This window comes from Bubalus kerabau, chromosome 4 (genome assembly GCF_029407905.1).
Source record: "Bubalus kerabau isolate K-KA32 ecotype Philippines breed swamp buffalo chromosome 4, PCC_UOA_SB_1v2, whole genome shotgun sequence".
NCBI classification, from domain to species: Eukaryota; Metazoa; Chordata; class Mammalia; order Artiodactyla; family Bovidae; genus Bubalus; species Bubalus kerabau.
The window spans coordinates 2599595-2619764 of NC_073627.1; the positions used below are offsets into that span (position 1 = coordinate 2599595).

General features: G+C 42.4%; 1 protein-coding gene across 3 annotated transcripts in view; it reads right to left on the reverse strand.

Moving 5' to 3' along the window:
* The window catches only part of ABCA5 (ATP binding cassette subfamily A member 5), a 66405-nt gene that overhangs the window by 11936 nt on the left and 34299 nt on the right, over positions 1-20170 (reverse strand). For all 3 annotated transcript variants that reach the window (XM_055575007.1, XM_055575008.1, XM_055575009.1), the window contains 14 exons: positions 19539-19714; positions 18674-18793; positions 17511-17649; positions 16899-16989; positions 16336-16475; positions 15174-15293; positions 12411-12612; positions 11672-11841; positions 8590-8717; positions 5695-5832; positions 4056-4169; positions 2471-2641; positions 1369-1482; positions 589-723 (listed from right to left, as the gene is read on the reverse strand). In XM_055575007.1, coding sequence (XP_055430982.1) covers positions 589-723; positions 1369-1482; positions 2471-2641; positions 4056-4169; positions 5695-5832; positions 8590-8717; positions 11672-11841; positions 12411-12612; positions 15174-15293; positions 16336-16475; positions 16899-16989; positions 17511-17649; positions 18674-18793; positions 19539-19714 — 1958 coding nt within the window. The remainder of the gene's footprint in view (positions 1-588; positions 724-1368; positions 1483-2470; positions 2642-4055; positions 4170-5694; positions 5833-8589; positions 8718-11671; positions 11842-12410; positions 12613-15173; positions 15294-16335; positions 16476-16898; positions 16990-17510; positions 17650-18673; positions 18794-19538; positions 19715-20170) is intronic.

Sequence of the window (20170 nt, forward strand, 5' to 3'; positions counted from 1 at the left end):
TATTAATGGCCATGTTTTGTAGTTAGATGAAAATCTTCCTCACTCCAAAATATGCCTGTCAGGGCAGGTATAAATTAAACCTATAAACTGAAGCTAAAAAAGGGGAGGGGAGGAAAGTAGATACATGGGCAGAATTAATCAGCAATCATCCCAAACTAAGAACTCATCACTTAATTTTTTTCTAATCACATAGCAATTGTATTCAATTAACTAGGCTTAATAAAATTTTTATATATTTTTCCTCAAGAAAAATTCTCTCACCCCTTTAATACAATGTTTAATCTTTGAAAAACTCCTCCCAGACAAATACTGACTGCAGTCAGATCATCATTCTAATTTAGGTACATTGTTTTGGGGCATAAAAGATGTCATAATGAATACAATCCTTCTCCTTTGAGAACTGACAGCTTAAATATATGCCTGAAAAGATTCCAGTCATTTTAAACTGCTGCATTAATAACATTTTAATCAAGTAGAAGCAGCTAACTTGATTTTTTTATTATTTCAGTACAAGAATTAAGATCCCAAAGATTTAGGCAGTATTCATTTATGCTTTTCTAAAAATATTCAAACATCGAAGAGACCTACCTTTATGAAACTAATCAGGCAACCTAGAAGCGGATAGATTGGAATGGTAATGCAAAAGATATAATGAAGAATAACTGTAGCTGTGTTTCCCATGAAGTAAGTTATTTCGGTGACTGCAATGCAAGCCAACGCTGTCTAGAGAGAACGACGAGAGAACAGGTGAACAGGTGTTTAGAAATTTCATACAAACTTCCTGTGTGCCTCACCATTAACTGAGCCTTGACTGCTCAAATAAAACAAGGAACCATAGTAGATGTTTGGCCAGGAAGCACCAGTTAGCTGATACCAGCTGTTTGTGGCTGGCACCTTGGCATTTGGTTGCTGTTGTTCAATTGCTGAGTCTGTCTGTGTAAGTCTATACTGTTGACTCTCTGCGAGCCCCGTGGACTGCAGTTCCTCCACTATCTCCTGGAGTTTGCTCAGATTCATGGCCATTGAGTCGGTGATGCCATCTAACCATCTCATCCTCTGTCATCCCCTCTCCTTTTGCCTTCAACCTTTCCCAGCATCAGCGTCTTTTCTAATGAGTGGGCTCTTCACATCGGGTGACCCTGGGCATGCTACGTGCAGAATGCAACAAAATACCATCCTGTCTTGGAATGGATGGGGCTGAAAACAAGCAGATACACAGACAGACGTTGCCAGCCAGCTATCTAAGTTCTGTGCTTAGAAAAGACACAGCAACCTTTATGAATGTAACCACAAAAAGGAAAAGAGCTTGTGACTCTCAAATTGTGTGCTATGGAAAGCTGAGACAAAATAGTATAAAATGTGACTTACCACAGAATAGATAAATGACCAAAATTCTTTGGTATTTACAATTTTTTTAAAGGTGAAAGACGTAATGTAGGTAAACAGAACAACTGATGGAACATAACCGATAAGACAAAAAACCTGGAAAACAGAAATTTGTATTTTTATTTAAAAATGAGTAGCTAACCATACATATGATGTAAAATACCAGTCACATTAAAGTATCAAGGAATAATTATTTTTCAAGTTTTACTGCTCTACAAATCGCTCCAAAAACTGAAATTGTGGTAACCTAAGGTGTTATCATCCACCCATCCACATTTCTCCTAAATCAATAAACCTCATGTTTTCAACTGTTCATACAACCTTGAATAAGTCATTTAAAATGAAATACTATTTGTAGTTCTTTTTTATGCCAAGTAAAATACTAGTTCATCATTTTATTACAAAAAAAAAACAAGCATAATGAGTTACAATTAATCTCAAATAAACTATTAGCTTCTACTTTAATATACAGCACTTAATGCATTTTATAAATTTGTAAGAAAAACATTTATTAATTTATAAAGTAGAAATTAACATGCAAGGTCAGTATGGTCCCTGGTTAAAGCTGCCATGTTTATTTTCAGCAAATCTAACTGACCAACCTCTGTCTTCCCTTTTTCCTAATATAATTCACAGGAAATTATCCAGTATCAGTCACTCACTGACATACAAATATGAATCCAAGTCATTTTCCTCCTTAGTATTTTAAGCCATATTTTAAACTATGGAATAAAAGAGCTTCCTCTTCATGAAATTATTCTCAGGCACAGAGACAAAGGAAATATTTAAAGAAAAAACTGTTTACGTGTTCCTGACAACGTACCAGTAGGCCCTCTGCATGAAGGATCACCTCAGCTCCGAGGAATTATTTTATAATGGTGAAATCATTGTTTTTAAAAGCCACTTAGGGCAATACAACCTGCACTGGTTATAGGTACCATATACAATAATTAAACAGACACTGGTTCTGTTTTCTGGAACATCATAATTACTTAATCAGACAACTGTCACATCTATAAACATTTAGCTTTTTAAGATAACATTTTATTTATAGATAGCATAAGCACAACTGATGTTAACTTACCACAGAAAGGAACTTGACAGCATAAAAATATAATCCATAATGAAATGCAAACAAACTGCCTATCATCAAAGTAAGGACCACAAAAAATAAGGGGATGTCAACAATAGCCTGTCCGAGCCAATATGCAGAAGGCAAGAGACCTGAGAGTTTAAGCTGAGTATAAGCTTTGATCTAAAAAAAAAAAAGGAATAATTGATTATAATTTGAAACATACTACAAACAAAAATCTCTAGCAAATGATTGCAGAACTCCTAATTTTACATCAACAAGAAGGGTCACATTGCATCAGTAGGTAATAAAAGCCCTCTGACAGCTAAATATAAATTCCATTTAGCCTTTAATCTGGTTCATTGTTTCTGAGAAATAACAATCTCAGCAGCATTTTTCAGCATCAGAACGCAGCAGTGCCGCTAAGAAACAAAGCTAAAATAAAATAAAAGGGCCACGGGAGTCACAGTTGAGCAAACAGCGAGCTGCCGAAATGAGACTGTTCTGAAATTCTGTGAAACAGAAAAAACATGTTTAGGAAACAGGATGCTTACTTTTAAACATTGACCTTTCATGAAAACACTAATAAATGGCCGAGTATCATCAGACTTACACAGGGCTTTCAGCTTAAGTGTGAAACTTGTACGTGGATGCATCTGAAACCTCTTATGCATTCGTGTGTAGAACAAGAGTGTCAATTGTGATTATTACCACGAGGGAATACCATTTTCACCTGTATGAACAGGTGAAAATTTAAACAATCATTGTTTTCCTAACATTCTCATTACATAATTTGAAATTTTAAGATCTTCCATAAATGCAAATACCTAACAATCCTGTTCAGGTGATTTTTGTCATCTATAAAAACATCTACTCATAATAAAAAAAAATCTACTCCTAGTAACTCAATGTCTGATATGAAAGAGCTGGCCACAGAGGATGAAAGAGGGATATAAACATTTGTTAAGAAGAAGAAATGATTTTCTGGGCTATAAACATTAGTTAAAAAGAAGAAATGATTTTATAAGCGGACAACATTAGTGTTCAATGAACACAGGAACAAAAATATTAATTCCAATATACATATAAAAACATAAAGCACGTCAAATACAATCATTTTTTGAAAATTCACGTTACTGTCCCTCACACGCTGCTGGTGGGAGTGTAAAAGGCTTTTATCCACCCTGAAAAACAGATCAACGATGTCTTATGGAACTAAACATGTGATCACCATGTGACACGGCAGGTGTGCTCACAGGCGTTCACGCCAGAGAAAAGAAAACACGTTCACCCAGGAGCCTGCAGCAAACGTCCAGAGCAGCTTAGTTCATAACAGTCAAAGCTGAAACAGTTCAGATCCGCACCCTGGAACACTTTTAAAGTGCACGACAAGCGCGCAAATAATAAGTGACAGTTGTTACTCTTACTGTAATAAACATACTTATGCTCCATTTACTTACTCTCGAAATAACAGCTGCACATAAGTCTTGCACTCACACAGAAAAGCTCAGTCTCTTGTCTGAGAATTCTTTTTTTTTTTTTTGTCTGAGAATTCTTAGCAGTCAATTGCACCTGTGATTTTTAACTGAGTCATTACCTTGTGATTCTCTGCATTTTCCATGGCGAAGTAAGGAGGCATTGCGGTAACAATAACCCCAAGTAAAGCTGCTTGGAAGTACAGCTCGATTTTGAAAACGATGTCTGTGATTTCCTGAAAGACAACCTCAGAGTGAGAAACAGAATGGAGGATCACTTTATATCAAGTTACTAAATACTTTCTAACAGCCCATCAGAACTGAAGAAACACACCAGGGTACCAGCCCTGGACAAAGTCTCTGTGAAGAGACAGGTGCAGAGTAGTTAACATGCAGCGGCTCCAGTGCCAACTCCAGTGCAGTCGCTCAGTCGGGGCCGACTCTTCGCGACCCCATGAACTGCAGCACACCAGGCCTCCCTGTCCATCACCAACTCCCAGAGTTTACCCAAACCCATGTCCATCGAGTCGGTGATGCCATCCAACCATCTCATCCTGTGTTTTGCCTTCTCCTTCTGCCCTCAATCTTTCCCAGCATCAGGATCTTTTCAAATGAGTCAGCTCTTTGCATGAGGTGGCCAAAGTACTGGAGTTTCAGCTTCAACACCAGTCCTTCCAACGAACACCCAGGACTGATCTCCTTTAGGATGGACTGGTTAGATCTCCTTGCAGTCCAAGGGACTCTCAAGAGTCTTCTCCAACACCACAGTTCAAAAGCATCAATTCTTCAGGGCTTGCTTTCTTTATACTCCAACTTTCACATCCATACATGACCACTGGAAGAACCATAGCCTTGACTAGATGGACCTTTGTTGGTAAAGTAATGTCTCTGCTTTTGAATATGCTGTCTAGGGTGGTCATAACTTTCCTTCCAAGGAGTGTCTTTTAATTTCATGGCTGCAATCACCATCTGCAGTGACTCGGGAGCCCCGCAAAATAAAGTCAGCCACTGTTTCTACTGTTTCCCCATCTATTTCCCATGAAGTGATGGGACTGGATGCCATGATCTTAATTTTCTGAATGTTGAGCTTTAAGCCAACTTTTTCACTTTGCTCTTTCACTTTCATCACCAACTTGGTGCTCATTAAATAGCTGTGTGATCCTGGGCAAATTATTGTACTTTTGTGTTCTTACAGATGTATACAGGATAATATAGCATATTAATTAACATTCACCATTTATTTAAAAACAATAGTGCACGTGAAGTGCAGTTAACCTGTGCCCGAGTGGTTCTAGCAATGAACGTGACTCTCACAAAGTCTTCACTGATGCCTGGACTATAAGCCAGCAGGCATCCTGGAGACTCCTCTTTTCCACTAGGAAAGTCACGCCCAAGCTCAGTTACCGGGGGAGCCAGGAGCTTCATATTCCCAGCAGGGTGGATTGTGGCTCCGTCAGGCCCGTGGATCCAGGTGCAGACAGCAGATGCTTCAGACAACCTGGTAACCAGCGGGTGCCCCAAACAAACTACCCAGAACCACTCTCAGCAAAGCCGTCTTCCAACCTGAGCCGGTCCTGCAGCAGACCCCAGACCCAGGATGTGAACCACCCCCAACTCAAGTTTTAAGAAGAGGAGACATCACAAGATGAATGTCTATAGGTTTCATTTGTTATTATCACTGGTTATTTCATACACACACACACACACACACACAAGCACACACACACACACACACACACACACTCTTCCACATTTGCTCACCTGAAAGAATGGGGTATTCCAGACCTGGATGCTTTCAGTGACGTTTGAATGGTAAAGATAGTAGTTACTAATGATATTCATCAACACGGGTAAAGAGTAAACCATAGAACTGTTGAAAACAGCAGTAAAAACATAGTCCTACAATTCAAAAAAAGAGAGTTGTTATACATAGCATATATGTAAATGGATGTATGATGCTGTGTACCCAGCACATGAACATGATTGCTTTTCTCACCAGCTAAGTTAGAGAAGACCCTACACGTGACATCACCAGATGGTCAACACGGAAATCAGACTGACTATATTCTTTGCAGCCAAAGATGGAGAAGCTCTATACACTCAGCAAAAACAAGACCAGGAGCTGACTGTGGCTCAGATCATGAACTCCTTATTGCCAAATTCAGACTTAAATTGAAGAAAGTAGGGAAAACCACTAGACCATTCAGGTGTGACCTAAATCAAATCCCTTATGATTATACAGTGCAAGTGAGAAATAGACTTAAGGGCCTAGATCTGATAGATAGAGTGCCTGATGAACTATGGACAGAGGTTCGTGACATTGTACAGGAATCAGGGATCAAGACCAACCCCATGAAAAAGAAATGCAAAAGAGCAAAATGACTGTCTGGGGAGGCCTTACAAATAGCTGTGAAAAGAAGAGAAGCGAAAAGCAAAGGAGAAAACGAAAGATATAAGCATCTGAATGCAGAGTTCCAAAGAATAGCAAGAAGAGATAAGAAAGCCTTCCTTAGCGATCAATGCCAAGAAATAGGGGAAAACAACAGAATGGGAAAGACTAGAGATCTCCTCAAGAAAATTAGAGATACCAAGGGAACATTTCATGCAAAGATGGGCTTGATAAAGGACAGAAATGGTATGAACCTAACAGAAGCACAAGATATTAAGAAGAGGTGGCAAGAATACACAGAAGAACTATACAAAAAAGATCTTCACAACCCAGATAATCACGATGTTATGCTCACTCACACTCACCTAGAGCCAGACATTCTGGAATGTGAAGTCAAGTGGGCCTTAGAAAGCATCACTACAAACAAAGCTAGTGGAGGTGATGGAATTCCAGTTGAGCTATTTCAAATCCTAAAAGATGATGCTGTGAAAGTGCTGCACTCAATATGCCAGCAAATTTGGAAAACTCAGCAGTGACCACAGGACTGGAAAAGGTCAGTTTTCATTCCAATCCCAAAGAAAGGCAATGCCAAAGAATGCTCAAACTACTGCACAATTGCACTCATCTCACACGCTAGTAAAGTAATGCTCAAAATTCTCCAAGCCAGGCTTCAGTAATCCGTGAACTGTGAACTTCCAGATGGTCAAGCTGGTTTTAGAAAAGGCAGAGGAACAAGAGATCAAATTGCCAACATCTGCTGGATCATTGAAAAAGCAAGAGAGTTCCAGAAAAACATCTATTTCTGTTTTATTGACTATGCCAAAGCCTTTGACTGTGTGGATCACAATAAATTGTGGAAAATTCTGAAAGAGATGGGGATACCAGACCACCTGACCTGCCTCTTGAGAAACTTATATGCAGGTCAGGAAGCAACAGTTCGAACTGGACATGGAACAACAGACTGGTTCCAAATAGGAAAAGGAGTACATCAAGGCTGTATACTGTCACCCTGCTTATTTATTTATTTATTTATTTTTATTAATTAATTTTATTTTATTTTTAAACTTTACATAACTGTATTAGTTTATTTAACTTATATGCAGAGTACATGATGAGAAACGCTGGGCTGGAAGAAGCACAAGCTGGAATCAAGATTGCCGGGAGAAATAGCAATAACCTCAGATATGCAGATGATACCACCCTTATGGCAGAAAGTGAAGAGGAACTAAAGAGCCTCTTGATGAAAGTGAAAGAGGAGAGTGAAAAGGTTGGCTTAAAGCTCAACATTCAGAAAAGAAAGATCGTGGCATCTGGTCCCATCACTTCATGGGAAATAGATGGGGAAACAGTGGTAACAGTGTCAGACTTTATTTTTCTGGGCTCCAAAATTACTGCAGATGGTGACTGCAGCCATGAAATTAAAAGACGCTTACTCCTGGGAAGGAAAGTTATGACCAACCTAGATAGCATATTCAAAAGCAGAGACATTACTTTGTCAACAAAGGTCCATCTAGTCAAGGCTGTGGTTTTTCCAGTGGTCATGTACGGATGTGAGAGTTGGACTGTGAAGAAAGCTGAGCGCCGAAGAATTGATGCTTTTGAACTGTGGTGTTGGAGAAGACTCTTGAGAGTCCCTTGGACTGCAAGGAGATCCAACCAGTCAATTCTAGAGGAGATCAGCCCTGGGTGTTCTTTGGAAGGAATGATGCTAAAGCTGAAACTCCAGTACTTTGGCCACCTCCTGTGAAGAGTTGACTCACTGGAAAAGACTCTGATGCTGGGAGGGGCTGGGGGCAGGAGGAGAAGGGGACAACAGAGGATGAGATGGCTGGATGGCATCACCGACTCGATGGACGTGAGTTTGAGTGAACTCCGGGAGTTGGTGATGGACAGGGAGGCCTGTGTGCTGCGATTCATGGGGTCGCAAAGAGTCGGACACAACTGAGCGACTGAACTGAACTGAAGTTAATTCTCACCAACTATATTTAAAACTGATGCAACAAATCATAGAAATAATACTTAATGATAGATAAAAATAACCTAATTTGGAATCTAGATATTCTGATATTTTAAGCAAAAAAAAATATGATAAATATAATTGTATTCCTCATAGCTTTATATATTGGTTTTCCATCATGGCATAAAATATATTACAAGTAAACACAGCAAGCTATTTCCCAAAGTAAATTTTAATTTCCAACTCATAAGGTCAATCAGCAAACGATTAATTTTAGAGGAAAGACTTCAATCACATGCAATGCTCTCACCCTTTCTGACCGCACCACGTTCAGAGCTGCGCTGTGGGGAGCGGCGGACATGTAGTCAGTGTCATTAAACATCGTCACCATTATGTTCTGATTTGTGAAAAAGCTAAGAAGGTCACTGATATCCGAGTCTGGTATCAGAAAAGAAGCAAATGATAAACCATTAGCTTAAATGAAAAACAGACATGGACTTTTAATAATGTTGCAAAGCGCTCCTTTCTGAAGACCTTTTTCCTGTTAGGTAAGACGTGAGTAAGAACACTGGCTCTGCAGCCTGTCTGCTGAATCCAAACCCACATGGATGCACACTGACCTCAGAGCAGAGGCTGACACGCAGCAACTGTGCCACGCTCAGCTGCTGCTGCTGCTGCCGTGACTCACGCTGAAAGTGGCCCATCACATAAGAAATCCGGCTGAAGACTGCTCCAACCAGACTTTTGTGAGAACAAAAGTCCACCTGGCAATTTTATGTAACGAGGTAACCTACCAGGCTCAGAGATGCCGAAGCCAGGGTCAGGGTTAGGTAACATCCCACCTGGAGGGCTGCTGAGTGTTCTGAACAAACTGTATGGACGTCAACTGCCTTCAAACAGTGACACTCAGATGCAGGTCTCCATCTACAGCCTTCAGGACGCGTGGAGCCCAAGGGAGATGCCGTGTCCTGCCCGAAGCCTAGCCTGTACCATAACACCTGGGGAGTGGGAAGAGTTCTCTGTCCATCACCGGAAAGGCCAGGATTCAAGCAAGAACGAGTGTGAATTTGAGAGGAACCAAAATCAAACAAATGAAAACTCTATGGGTGACTGAGTGGTACAGCCGGTAGCTCAGACTCAGCAACAAGTGTTTTAGTGTCAGAGACGGGCGCTTCTGTGACATGATCTCTACTGATTCAGTGCGTTAACAGCACATGATTCAGAGTCAGAGAGAAGGGCCCTTCCTGTGATATGGTCTCTACTCCAAATCCAGTGTGTTAACAACACAAGTTTCAGGTTCAGAGAGACGGGCGCTTCCTGTGACATGGTCTCTACTCCTGATCCAGTGTGTTAACAATAAGTGTTTTAGTGTTAGAGAGACAGACGCTTCCAGTGATACGGTCTCTACTGATTCAGTGCATTAACAACACTTGATTCAGAGTCAGAGAGAAGGGCCCTTCCAGTGATACGGTCTCTACTGTAATCGAGTGTGTTAACATGCATTTTAGTGTCAGAGAGACGGGCGCTTCCTGGGATATGGTCTCTACTCTAATCCAGTGTTAACCACCTCCCATTTCCAAATACTAGAGCGGTTCTGTCTTCTCGAGACAGCACTGCATCACCCATGATACAGAAAGCCTCGCCAGGAGGGTAGGGTGCCCACCAAGACACAGACTCAGAGGCCATGATTCCTAGAGGAAATGAACCTTTAGGACCAACAGCAAGGCCTGGGAGATGTGAGATAGACAGATAAATAGACCGATAGGTAGATGGCTGGGTGGATGGACAGATACGTGGAGAGACAGACAGACTGATAGTGTAAGTAATTCTAGATATACTTAAAAATATCAAATGGGACAAAACCTTGAAACCACTAGAATTTTTGGAGATCAGTGAGAGTGAAATCCAGGCAGAAATACTTGAGATGACATACAATTCCTCAAATACCAAAAAACGGTCACAGCGTCACAGTGTAGGGCTCCATGTGGTCCTGCATTTCAGCAACGTGGAGTGGATATTAAAACCAGAACAAGAATTCTAATGAAAGAAATGAAAAACACAACGCTTTCTATTCAAGTGTGTTTTCTATCACTACATACCTTCTTCCTCCAAAAGAAGAGAGGTTACATCATAAACTGATAGTTAGAATTTAGGAGCGATGATTTTAACAGTCGTCTGTAATCATCCCAAACTGTGATTATAATGCAGGGCAAAAGTTTTTGGCTGATAGTGAATCAAAAAGGAAAGATATGAGAATATAGGTGAAGTGCTGGGAAGTGTTAAACTACAGAGAATTTGTGAGTGTACAAGGAGTCCAAGAAATGCAACTCTCCAATGTGTTTCGGCAAGATAAGCAAAGAAGCCGCTTGTGTTGTACTGAAAATTTGTATTGTTAGCTCACTTTAACTTCCTCCTCAAGAACCTTGGGACAATAAACCATCTACACAGATAGGAGATGTTGTAGCAACATCTAATTCACGTCAAATTCTGAATTAGGTTTTAACGTTTTGAAAATCAAAGTCTTGTTTATTGGGTTTTTAAAATTTTATTCTGAGCTTTGCTCAAAGCCATGGGCTTTAAATTTTCTTTCATACTGGATACTTATGTGATAAAAATAATAACAAATCCAAAAATATCCACTGTAAATTTAGTGTATTTGATTATAGAGATTTCCATGACAACTGTCCTTTATTCTAATTTTTCAGATAGTCCTTAAAAACTGTTTAAACACTTCTTTGTAGATATGTAAGTACATTAAATATTGTATGTCATAACTCTAAAGAGTTTTCAAGTTCTGAAGTTTCTTTTGCTCATTATAAACTTTTGAGATGAATTACGCTGCTCTGAGAATAATGCCACTATTAAAAAAGGAAATTTTATGAGTATCAACAACATATATCAAGATATTTTAAAAAGTGTTTGATCAGTCCTGGGTGTTCACTGGAAGGACTGATGCTGAAGCTGAAAGTCCAATACTTTGGCCACCTGATGTGAAGAGCTGACTCTTTTGAAAAGACCCTGATGCTGGGAAAGATCGAGGGTGGGAGGAGAAGGGGACGACAGAGGATAAGATGGCTGGATGGCATCACCGACTCAATGGACATGAGTTTGAGTAGGCTCCAGGAGTTGGTGATGGACAGGGAGGCCTGGCGTGCTGCAGTCCATGGGGCTGCAAAGAGTCGGACATGACTAAGCGACTGAACTGAACACTTAAACCAAAATTTCCTTAATCTATTACTCAGCATCAATGAGGGGTTTTATTTAACGTAGGTTTGTGCAGACAGACCATGCCTTTATCTTAGGTATATTTCTAAAATCCAAATCTCTGACCTATGTCTACCCCTCACCCCAGGCGGACAAGCACACGCTCACAAACCTTCACACACTCTCACCAGTGGAGTTCTGAAGGAGCAGACTGGTTCTGTATTTATCGGGTTGATCTCCGGGTTTGAGGAAGTATAAGTCTGGAACAAGTCTGATGGGAACCACAGCATTTTTCAAAGAGTGATGTACCAAAAACATGAAAATCTGAACTGTGAAAAATATTAAAAGTAGAAGCAACCTGAAAGGAAAAAAAAATACAATTGAAAGCATATTAACATGTAAATATACAAAATAATCTTCCTTTCCATGACAGTTAAAAGGTACTCATTTGAAAAAGAAGCTTCTCACCAGCTCTCTGCTTCCCACGAGAGTACGTGATGTTGGGGCCACTCTCTCCCCTTGCCGCCCCGCCCCGAACCTGCGTCTACAGGCCCGTCATCTGCATCTGGGCCTCTGCTCCTCCCCTGTGAGCAGGCTCATCTGTGCCACGTTTCAGGATTCCACAGATATGTGTTACTAGCGTTACTCGCGTTTCTCTTTCTGACTCACTTTGCTCTGTGCAACAGGCGGAAGGCTCTCCCACCTCATAGAAGCGACTCAGTGTGTTCCTGTTACGGCTGATACAGGGTGGCTTGGAGGGAGGGGACTTATGTATACTTAGGGCTGATTCAGGCTGTGGTACAGCAGAAACCAATACAACACTGTAAAGCAATTTTCCTCCCATTAAAAAATAAAAAAAGAAAAAGAAAGAAAAATCTTAAATTGAAAAAACCCCAGCTCCTCGGGCAGGAGAGTGCCTGTGCTTACACAGATCTCAGGGACTTGCTTTCACGTCTCAAGTTGAGGAAGTGAAACCTGGCGATGGTGAACACCTGCTGCCTCCAGAGGCCCTTGGCGCTCACCAGAGCAGCCTTACTTTCGGAGAGAATAAGCAAGCTCTGCTCCATCTCGTCGAAGGATTTTGAATCCAACTCTTCCTCTTGCGGCTGCTGAGAAAACACGCTGTAATCTATGTGCCGAAACAGAAGGATGGAAAGTTATGTTATCGCCCTTCAGAAGATGGAAACCTTCTTGAAGCATGTAAATTTCAAAGCAGCACATGCCTGGTGGGGAGCGACACGGGACGGAGGGGCTGTCACGGACTTTGGCTACAAGATCGAAACTGAACGTGTGCACAGCTCATGACCAGGACGTGCTCTCTCTGGTAGGAGCCCAACAGAATTAGATGCAGAGGCTCACGGAAACACACGGACAAGAACATCTGTAGCCAGTGCCCTACCCAGCAGCCACACGTGGGACGGAACCCACATGTCCATCAACAGGCGAGAGCATAAAAAGCCATGAAGTTCACCTGTAACAGAACAGTGTAAAGCTACGAAAGTGAACAAACTATTGTATAACTGTAACAGCTTGATCTTACAAGCATTATATTAAGTAAAAGAAACCAGAATATATATAAGTAAGAGACACGTTATATGGTTGATGCCAAGAGACTGAAACCAGGTGAAACGTCTTGATGGGGATAAAAAAGAGTGATTCAAAATTAAAAGATGTGAAAAATAATAAAAGGAGATGAAGACTGGCTTCAGCATGAAGAAGGACTTAAAGGTGCTGTAGAAAAAGCCAGCAACACCTGAACAGAGCACAAGCCTCTTATCTCCATTCCCACGACACAGACATTTTCTAGAAACCGCCTTGTGTCCCTCAGGCTGTTAGCACCACACACACGAGCGCCTTCCGCGTGGCGTGCTCTGTCAGCCCCAGGATCACACCTGCTCACCGACAGCGTCCTGACGCAGACTCCCTCTGTCGCCCCTGCTCCCACACCTGTGTCTCTGCTCAACTCCATCGAACTGACGAATGCCCGCACCTCTCCAGCTGTCTGAGATCTAGAGACTTCCTGTGAGCTTTCCTTCTCTAATTACTATATAAAGGAGGGACTTACAGACACAGTGGGGGAAGGAGAGAGAGGGACGAATGGGGAAAGCAGTGTGGACACGCATAGCTACCACGTGTAAACAGGCAGCTAGTGGAAGAAGCCGCACAGCAGGGAGGCTCGGCTCGGGGCTCTGCGACGACCGAGAGGCTGGGCCGGGGAGGTGGGGAGGGGCACACATGCACTCAGCTGATCTACCTCATGTGCAGCGGACACAGACAACACTGTACCGCAACTTCCCTCCAATTAAAAAACCAACAGGAAGATTACAGTCTGACACCACGTTCTCATCGTAAAGTGACTTTCCTCCACGACCGAGAGGACCACCCCACACCCACCCTGCTGCGGTCAACCCTCCACTCAGCCTCACCCTGAGACGCACTCATCTCAGCCGCGCCATTGACGGTACGTCAAGCTCACGACCAGCTTCCGCACTTCCAAGTTTCTCCATCTTCTACGTTACCAAAACCACCCTTTCTGTTATCACCCAATTCTCACAGCGATCAGCAAGAAGCAACCGCCTTCTTTCCTTAAACACCACGTGGTCCTGGTTCCCGCCTCGCTTGTGAAGAAAGAAAGCGCAATAATGGTGCCTTCCCACCAGCGCTTCCTGCCCTTCACTGCCCACGCTCGGGCGGCCCCTCTACTCCGTCTAAGGGGCCGTCTACACACAAGGGGCCGCAGAGTGCGTGTCTTTGGCCCTAGCAGCCTCTCCTGGCTCTAAGCATGTGCGTCACAGCCCATGGGCATCTCACAGGGATGTCTACCAAGCGTCTCAAACAACACAAACGAAATCACGCCTGGAATCCTTCTTTCCAGGAACTGGCTGCTCCCCTTTGGTCAGGAAACGGCGATTCCATTTCCAATTCTCAGGCTGAAAGCTTAGACACCTTCTTGACTCCACCCTTCCCCAGCCCCCGACAGGAGCCCAGCAGTAGGTCACCACCATGCCTCTAACAGGACCCAAATCTGTTTGTGTTTCCCTGTTTTCACAGCCATCCAAGTTCAAACAAGGATCAGCAGTAATAGCTTTCTGACCGCTCTTCCTGCTTCCAGACTTCCTTCAAAATCCATCCATCATCCAACAGCCGGAACGTGCTTGTTGAAGAAGCGTATCAGCTCATGTTGTCCCTTTGCTCTGGAACTCTCTGCGAGCTGCACATCACACAGCACAGAGCCACACGGAGCGCTCTTGCAGAGCTTCGGGGGCTGCACATGCCCCTCCCTTGCCTGCACCTCCGAGCTCCTCACGCCATGCTCTCCCTGGCGCTCTGGCAGCCTTTCTCTGTCACCAAAAACATCAACCCATTCCTGAGTCAACACTGCTATGGCGGCACTCCCTCTACCTGGGAGGCTCTGCAATACAACCTGACCTTTCCTACCTCTGGATCTCACTTTAAGTATCGTCTCCTCACGTTCCCCTGAGATACAACCTAAGTTACCTGCTTCCCCAGACCGCCCCACTTTCCTTCACAGCGCCTACCACTACCTGTAAACATCGGAGCTACTTATTTACCTGCTTACTCCTACCCTTTCTTTCCCCAAGTAGACATTCCACATGCTTACACAATCACTGTCTGGATCACTACCTGTCTCGTTCACTGCCTGAAATGTTCTGTTAGATTTGTTTTTACCTGCTTGGTCAATTTCCGCTTCAACTTCTAGCTTTAAGAATACATCTTCCAAAGTCGTCATGGAGACACCATAAGAAATAACACCTAAGTTTGAATGACTGTCTAGAGCAGAAAATAAGCCTAAAAGGAAAAAAATGAAAGAACTTTGTGTAGCTAAGCATGCCGTCACGAATGATTCTCGAATGCCCTTTAAAAGTAGAAAAGGACGAATTTACTGTGCTGCCACCATGGTTCCCAAACTTTCTGGTCTCAGAACCCCTTCAACATTCCTAGAAATTGCTGAGGGCCCCACAGAATGCTGCTCAGGGACACGTACCTGTTAGATGTGAACCATGACATAAATTAAAACTAAGGAATGTTTTACAGACAGAATGATAGGCAGAGTACACTACGTTGACATGTACACTTAAGTTAATTAGTGATTCCTTTTCTTCAAACTAATTCAACTAACATAGAAAATTTCTACCTAACTATAGGAATGCGATGGGATTTCTGTATAACTTATATTCAGCAGTAATATCCTTATGGTTATTAAGAGATCCCTCAACAGATAAAGGAGACTGAGCTTGAGTTCCTCATCAGAATGCAGAAAATTAAGGCTACAAATAAGATAATTCAAGAGTTTACTGTATAATAATGTAATTCGTTATGAAATCATGAAACTGAAAAGGCAACTGAGGGCTTACACAACCATATATATGTGTGTGTTGTGTGTATATGTGTACACATTTGTGTATATACACATTTGCATGGGTATATGTGTACACATTTGTATGCGTGTGAGTGCATGTGTGTATGTATGTGTGTACATATTTGTATGCACGTGTGTATGTATATATGTGTGTATATTTATATTCTTATTCCCAGGGGACCTACAAAGGGAGCAGTTTCTTTCCTGATAACACAAGCAATTATTTACATAAGTTAACATACTAGTTAGGAATTTCTTGCATGATATTTATGAAAAAAAAAAGAGACGCTGGCTTACAGCATTTCTGGTTGCCAAAAGTAAAATAAAAACAGAATATTAACTCTGGGTACCTGGGAGCATGTAAATATTACACAGAAAAATAAACCAAGTAAAAAACCAAGTAAATTAAGAGTACTGGTTCCCAAGGCAGGATCTTAGTTTAGCAATCATGAAACCAGAAGTAGGGAATACCTGAAAATTTGTCCATGTCCTTGAAAGGCAAGCTGTACACAAGTTGCTGCTCATTCTGTTGCAACAAAGTGGCCGCAGGTATATGTTGTTTAACCAGAGAAGAAAGAGATTCTGTGGCACAGTATCTGTCTATGTACATGCTGGAGAAAACCAAAACCATGATTTCTTATGATGACTCTGAACAGCCCAAAGTAAATTCTGAATGCTTTTAGCAAAAGTCTGTGCCACAGGGCTTCCCTGCTGGCTCAGTGGTAAAGAATCCAACTGCCAAAGCAGGAGACACGGGTTTGATCCCGAATCCAAGAAGGTCCCCCATGCCCGGGAGCAACTAAGCCGTGCGCATCACAACCACTGCGCCCGTGCCGAGGAGCCGCACTGCTGAAGCCTGCGCGCCCTAAAGCCTGAGCTCCGCACGCGAGGCCACGGCGATGAGAAGCCGCACACCGCGCTGAAGAGCAGCCCCTGCTCGCGGAAAATGGGGGAAGCCCGCACAGCAGGGGAGACCCTGCAGCCAAAAATTTAATAAACAAAAATAATTCAAAAAAAAAAAGAAGGAACGATACCTCAGCCGGTAGCCAATTCCCCATTTGCTTTTGAGAAAAATTGAAGAACCAACACATTTTAACATTCCTTGTGATATGACAGCCTTCCTATCTGCAAAGAGAGATTGGCGTTTCAATTTTACCATCTGTGACAGCATTAATAACTAGTATTTGCATTTTCTGGATTATCCTATGAGACACAAATGTTAATACGGTAAATTATCACATTAATTATCATTACATTGTTAAAACAACTTCCCACACGGTGGAACTGCGTGCGTCCTGGGCGATTCTGTGGGAGGGGCCCCCTGGAAGTGTGTCTGGTTCCCACACAGGGTCAGCAAAGCCTCTGCTCTCTGCTGACCCTGCCCTGCACCCTGTCCGCTTCACTGTAGTAACTCATGCTGGGAGTGGGACTGCGTGGGGTCCTGTAAGCTTTCGTGGCAGATTGCCGAACCTGGAGGGTCAGGGGCTCGCCCCCAACATGAAAACGTGATTTTAAAAGCAGTATAATAATACCTTTTTGGTAAAAAACGCACAATTTATTTACTCCTCAGAATTTAGCATTTCTATGTCTAATTCCCATTTGGCCCCAAGACCTCATCCTTTAAAAAAGCAAGTAACAAATCTCACCAGCAAGAATGTCGGCTTCATCCATGAAGTGAGTGCTAAGCACTGTCACCCGGTCCGCTTTTCTGTGTTTCAGAAGATTCCAGACAATGTGACGAGAACACGGGTCCATTCCAGCTGTTGGCTCGTCCAACAGCAGCACCTGCGTGCAAAGGGGTGGGGGAGGGAAGGAAGCCTCAGGAAAATGAAAGTATATAAAATCTATGTGGACCCTGAAAAGCCTCCCCATTTAAAGTTACTGTATTAAAATGTATTAGATCTGAGTTTTTCACTCACACGTGAGTTAGCATCAATTTAAAAAGTCATCAGTTTGGCATGTGAATCCTTTCTTGGTCTTAATTTTAAAAGACTAGTGTCTGTAATATATAAGTTGTAAGTGTAACAACAACCAGATAAATAAACTGAGAAACAAAACACTGAAAAATAAACTGAGAAACAATGTTGAGTGTATCGCTTTTGGCTAAACAGTTAAATTCTGTAGATGTAACAACTGCTCGTTAGAGGATTATGTTCTACATTACCTCAAGGAAAGCAGTTTAAGACTATTTTTCATTTCAGAAACATGGAGGAGGAGGGACTGCCATGAGCCGGGACCCCGGGTCCGCCCCGGCCACAGCAGCGGGGTAAACAGGGCAGGGTGGAGGACCCCGGGGCTCCTGGCTGCAGGCGGGCACGTGGAAGCCTTCTGACCCAGGGCCCAGCCCAGCTTCTACAGGACTGAGAACAGCACGGAACAGACATGAGCAGAAGCAGGCCAACAGAACAGTGGACGAGTCCTTCAATTCTGTCCAATAAGGACAGAATTAGATTATTACTGTAACCGTAACAAACGTACAGAAAACTGCAGAGAGGAACAGAACAGTACTTCTACAGCCACCACCGAAATGTAACAAATGTTAGTTTACTTCAGATCTTTTTTCAGAGAAATAAAAATAAGTGAAGTCCATCTGACCCCTTCCCCTTCTGAGAGATGACTGCTGTCTTCAAGAGGTTGTGTATCTTTCTGACTTCAGTTTTAAAACTTTATTATTATAATTACATCCATAATAATGTATAGTATTTTATGTACGTTTCATATACTGTGTCTATGTATATATTTCTACAACTTGCTTTTTTATTCAAATTAATTTAAAACTATCTCATCGGCAACACTATTATCTGCTCACCTTTGGGTTCCCGAGAATAGCGATTCCTAAAGACAGTTTTCTTTTTTGGCCACCACTTAACTTTTTAGCCTGATTATCCTTGATAGCCTGCATGTCTAAATCCAGTAAGACTCTCTGCACCTATGAAAGGCAAGTGTGAATAAAAGTTGTTTAAATCTCATTATTTACATAATTATCAACACTACTTTCTAAGTGTTCCAATTTAATATCAACCTTTAAACTGTTCTCCCGGTATAGAATTTAACTTTGACATATCGCTGCTGTTGTCTAGTCACTAAGTCTCATCTGACTCTGCAACCCCAGGGACAGAGGAGCCTGGCGGGCCACAGCCCATGGGGTTCTCCAGGCAGGGACCCTGGAGTGGGTTGCCGTGTCCTCCTCCACGGGATCTTCTCAACCCAGGGATGGAACCCATGTCTCCTTCATTGGCAGGCAGATTCTTTACTGCTGACCCACCAGGAGAAGCCCAATTTGGACACATACCCACCTATAATTTTGAAATAAAAAAAAGATTCCTGATGGGAGGGCCTGTTTTACTTCTGTAATCCCTGGCCAGTGGGGAGAAGGGGGTCAGTGCATAGGCTCAGTGTGTATGCGTTTGTCTGGCAGGGGAAACCGGTAGGAGTGAAAAGAAAAGAAACCCACACGGAGAGACTGGAGTCCTCCAGACGGAATGAGGACGTTTTCTATGCGTTGCAACTTTTGCTCCAAATTCCATCTGATTCTTTATGATGACTTTCTGCTCACTGGCTCAGAAGAGGTTTTTATATTTAGATTTTCAAGCATATTTTCATTACACAGGTTACTGCAAAAGGTTACTAATTTATAGTGAATAAGAGTAATGGTTTCTACACAGATAACATACTTCCTGTATGACATCATTGGCTGGTATTCCTTTGATTGATGCCAAAATGGACAAGTTTTCCTCTACCGTCAGGACATCAAAGTGTATGTCTAGCTGTGGACAAATGCCGATCATTTTCCTGGCTTCAAACATTTCATCTATTTCTGAGACTCTGTGTCCATATATGGATGCGAACCCTAAAAAGCAAAAAATACATTTACATTAAATATATTAAATACTAATACGTATGTTTTCAGATCAGATCAGTCGCTCAGTCGTGTCCGACTCTTTGCGACCCCATGAATCGCAGCACGCCAGGCCTCCCTGTCCAACACCAACTCCCGGAGTTCACTCAGACTCACGTCCATTGAGTCGGTGATGCCATCCAGCCATCTCATCCTCTGTCGTCCGCTTCTCCTCCTGCCCCCAATCCCTCCCAGCATCAGAGTCTTTTCCAATGAGTCAACTCTTCACATGAGTGGTCAAAGGACTGGAGTTTCAGCTTTAGCATCATTCCTTCCAAAGAAATCCCAGGGCTGATCTCCTTCAGAATGGACTGGTTGGATCTCCTTGCAGTCCAAGGGACTCTCAAGAGTCTTCTCCAACACCACAGTTCAAAAGCATCAATTCTTCGGTGCTCAGCTTTCTTCACA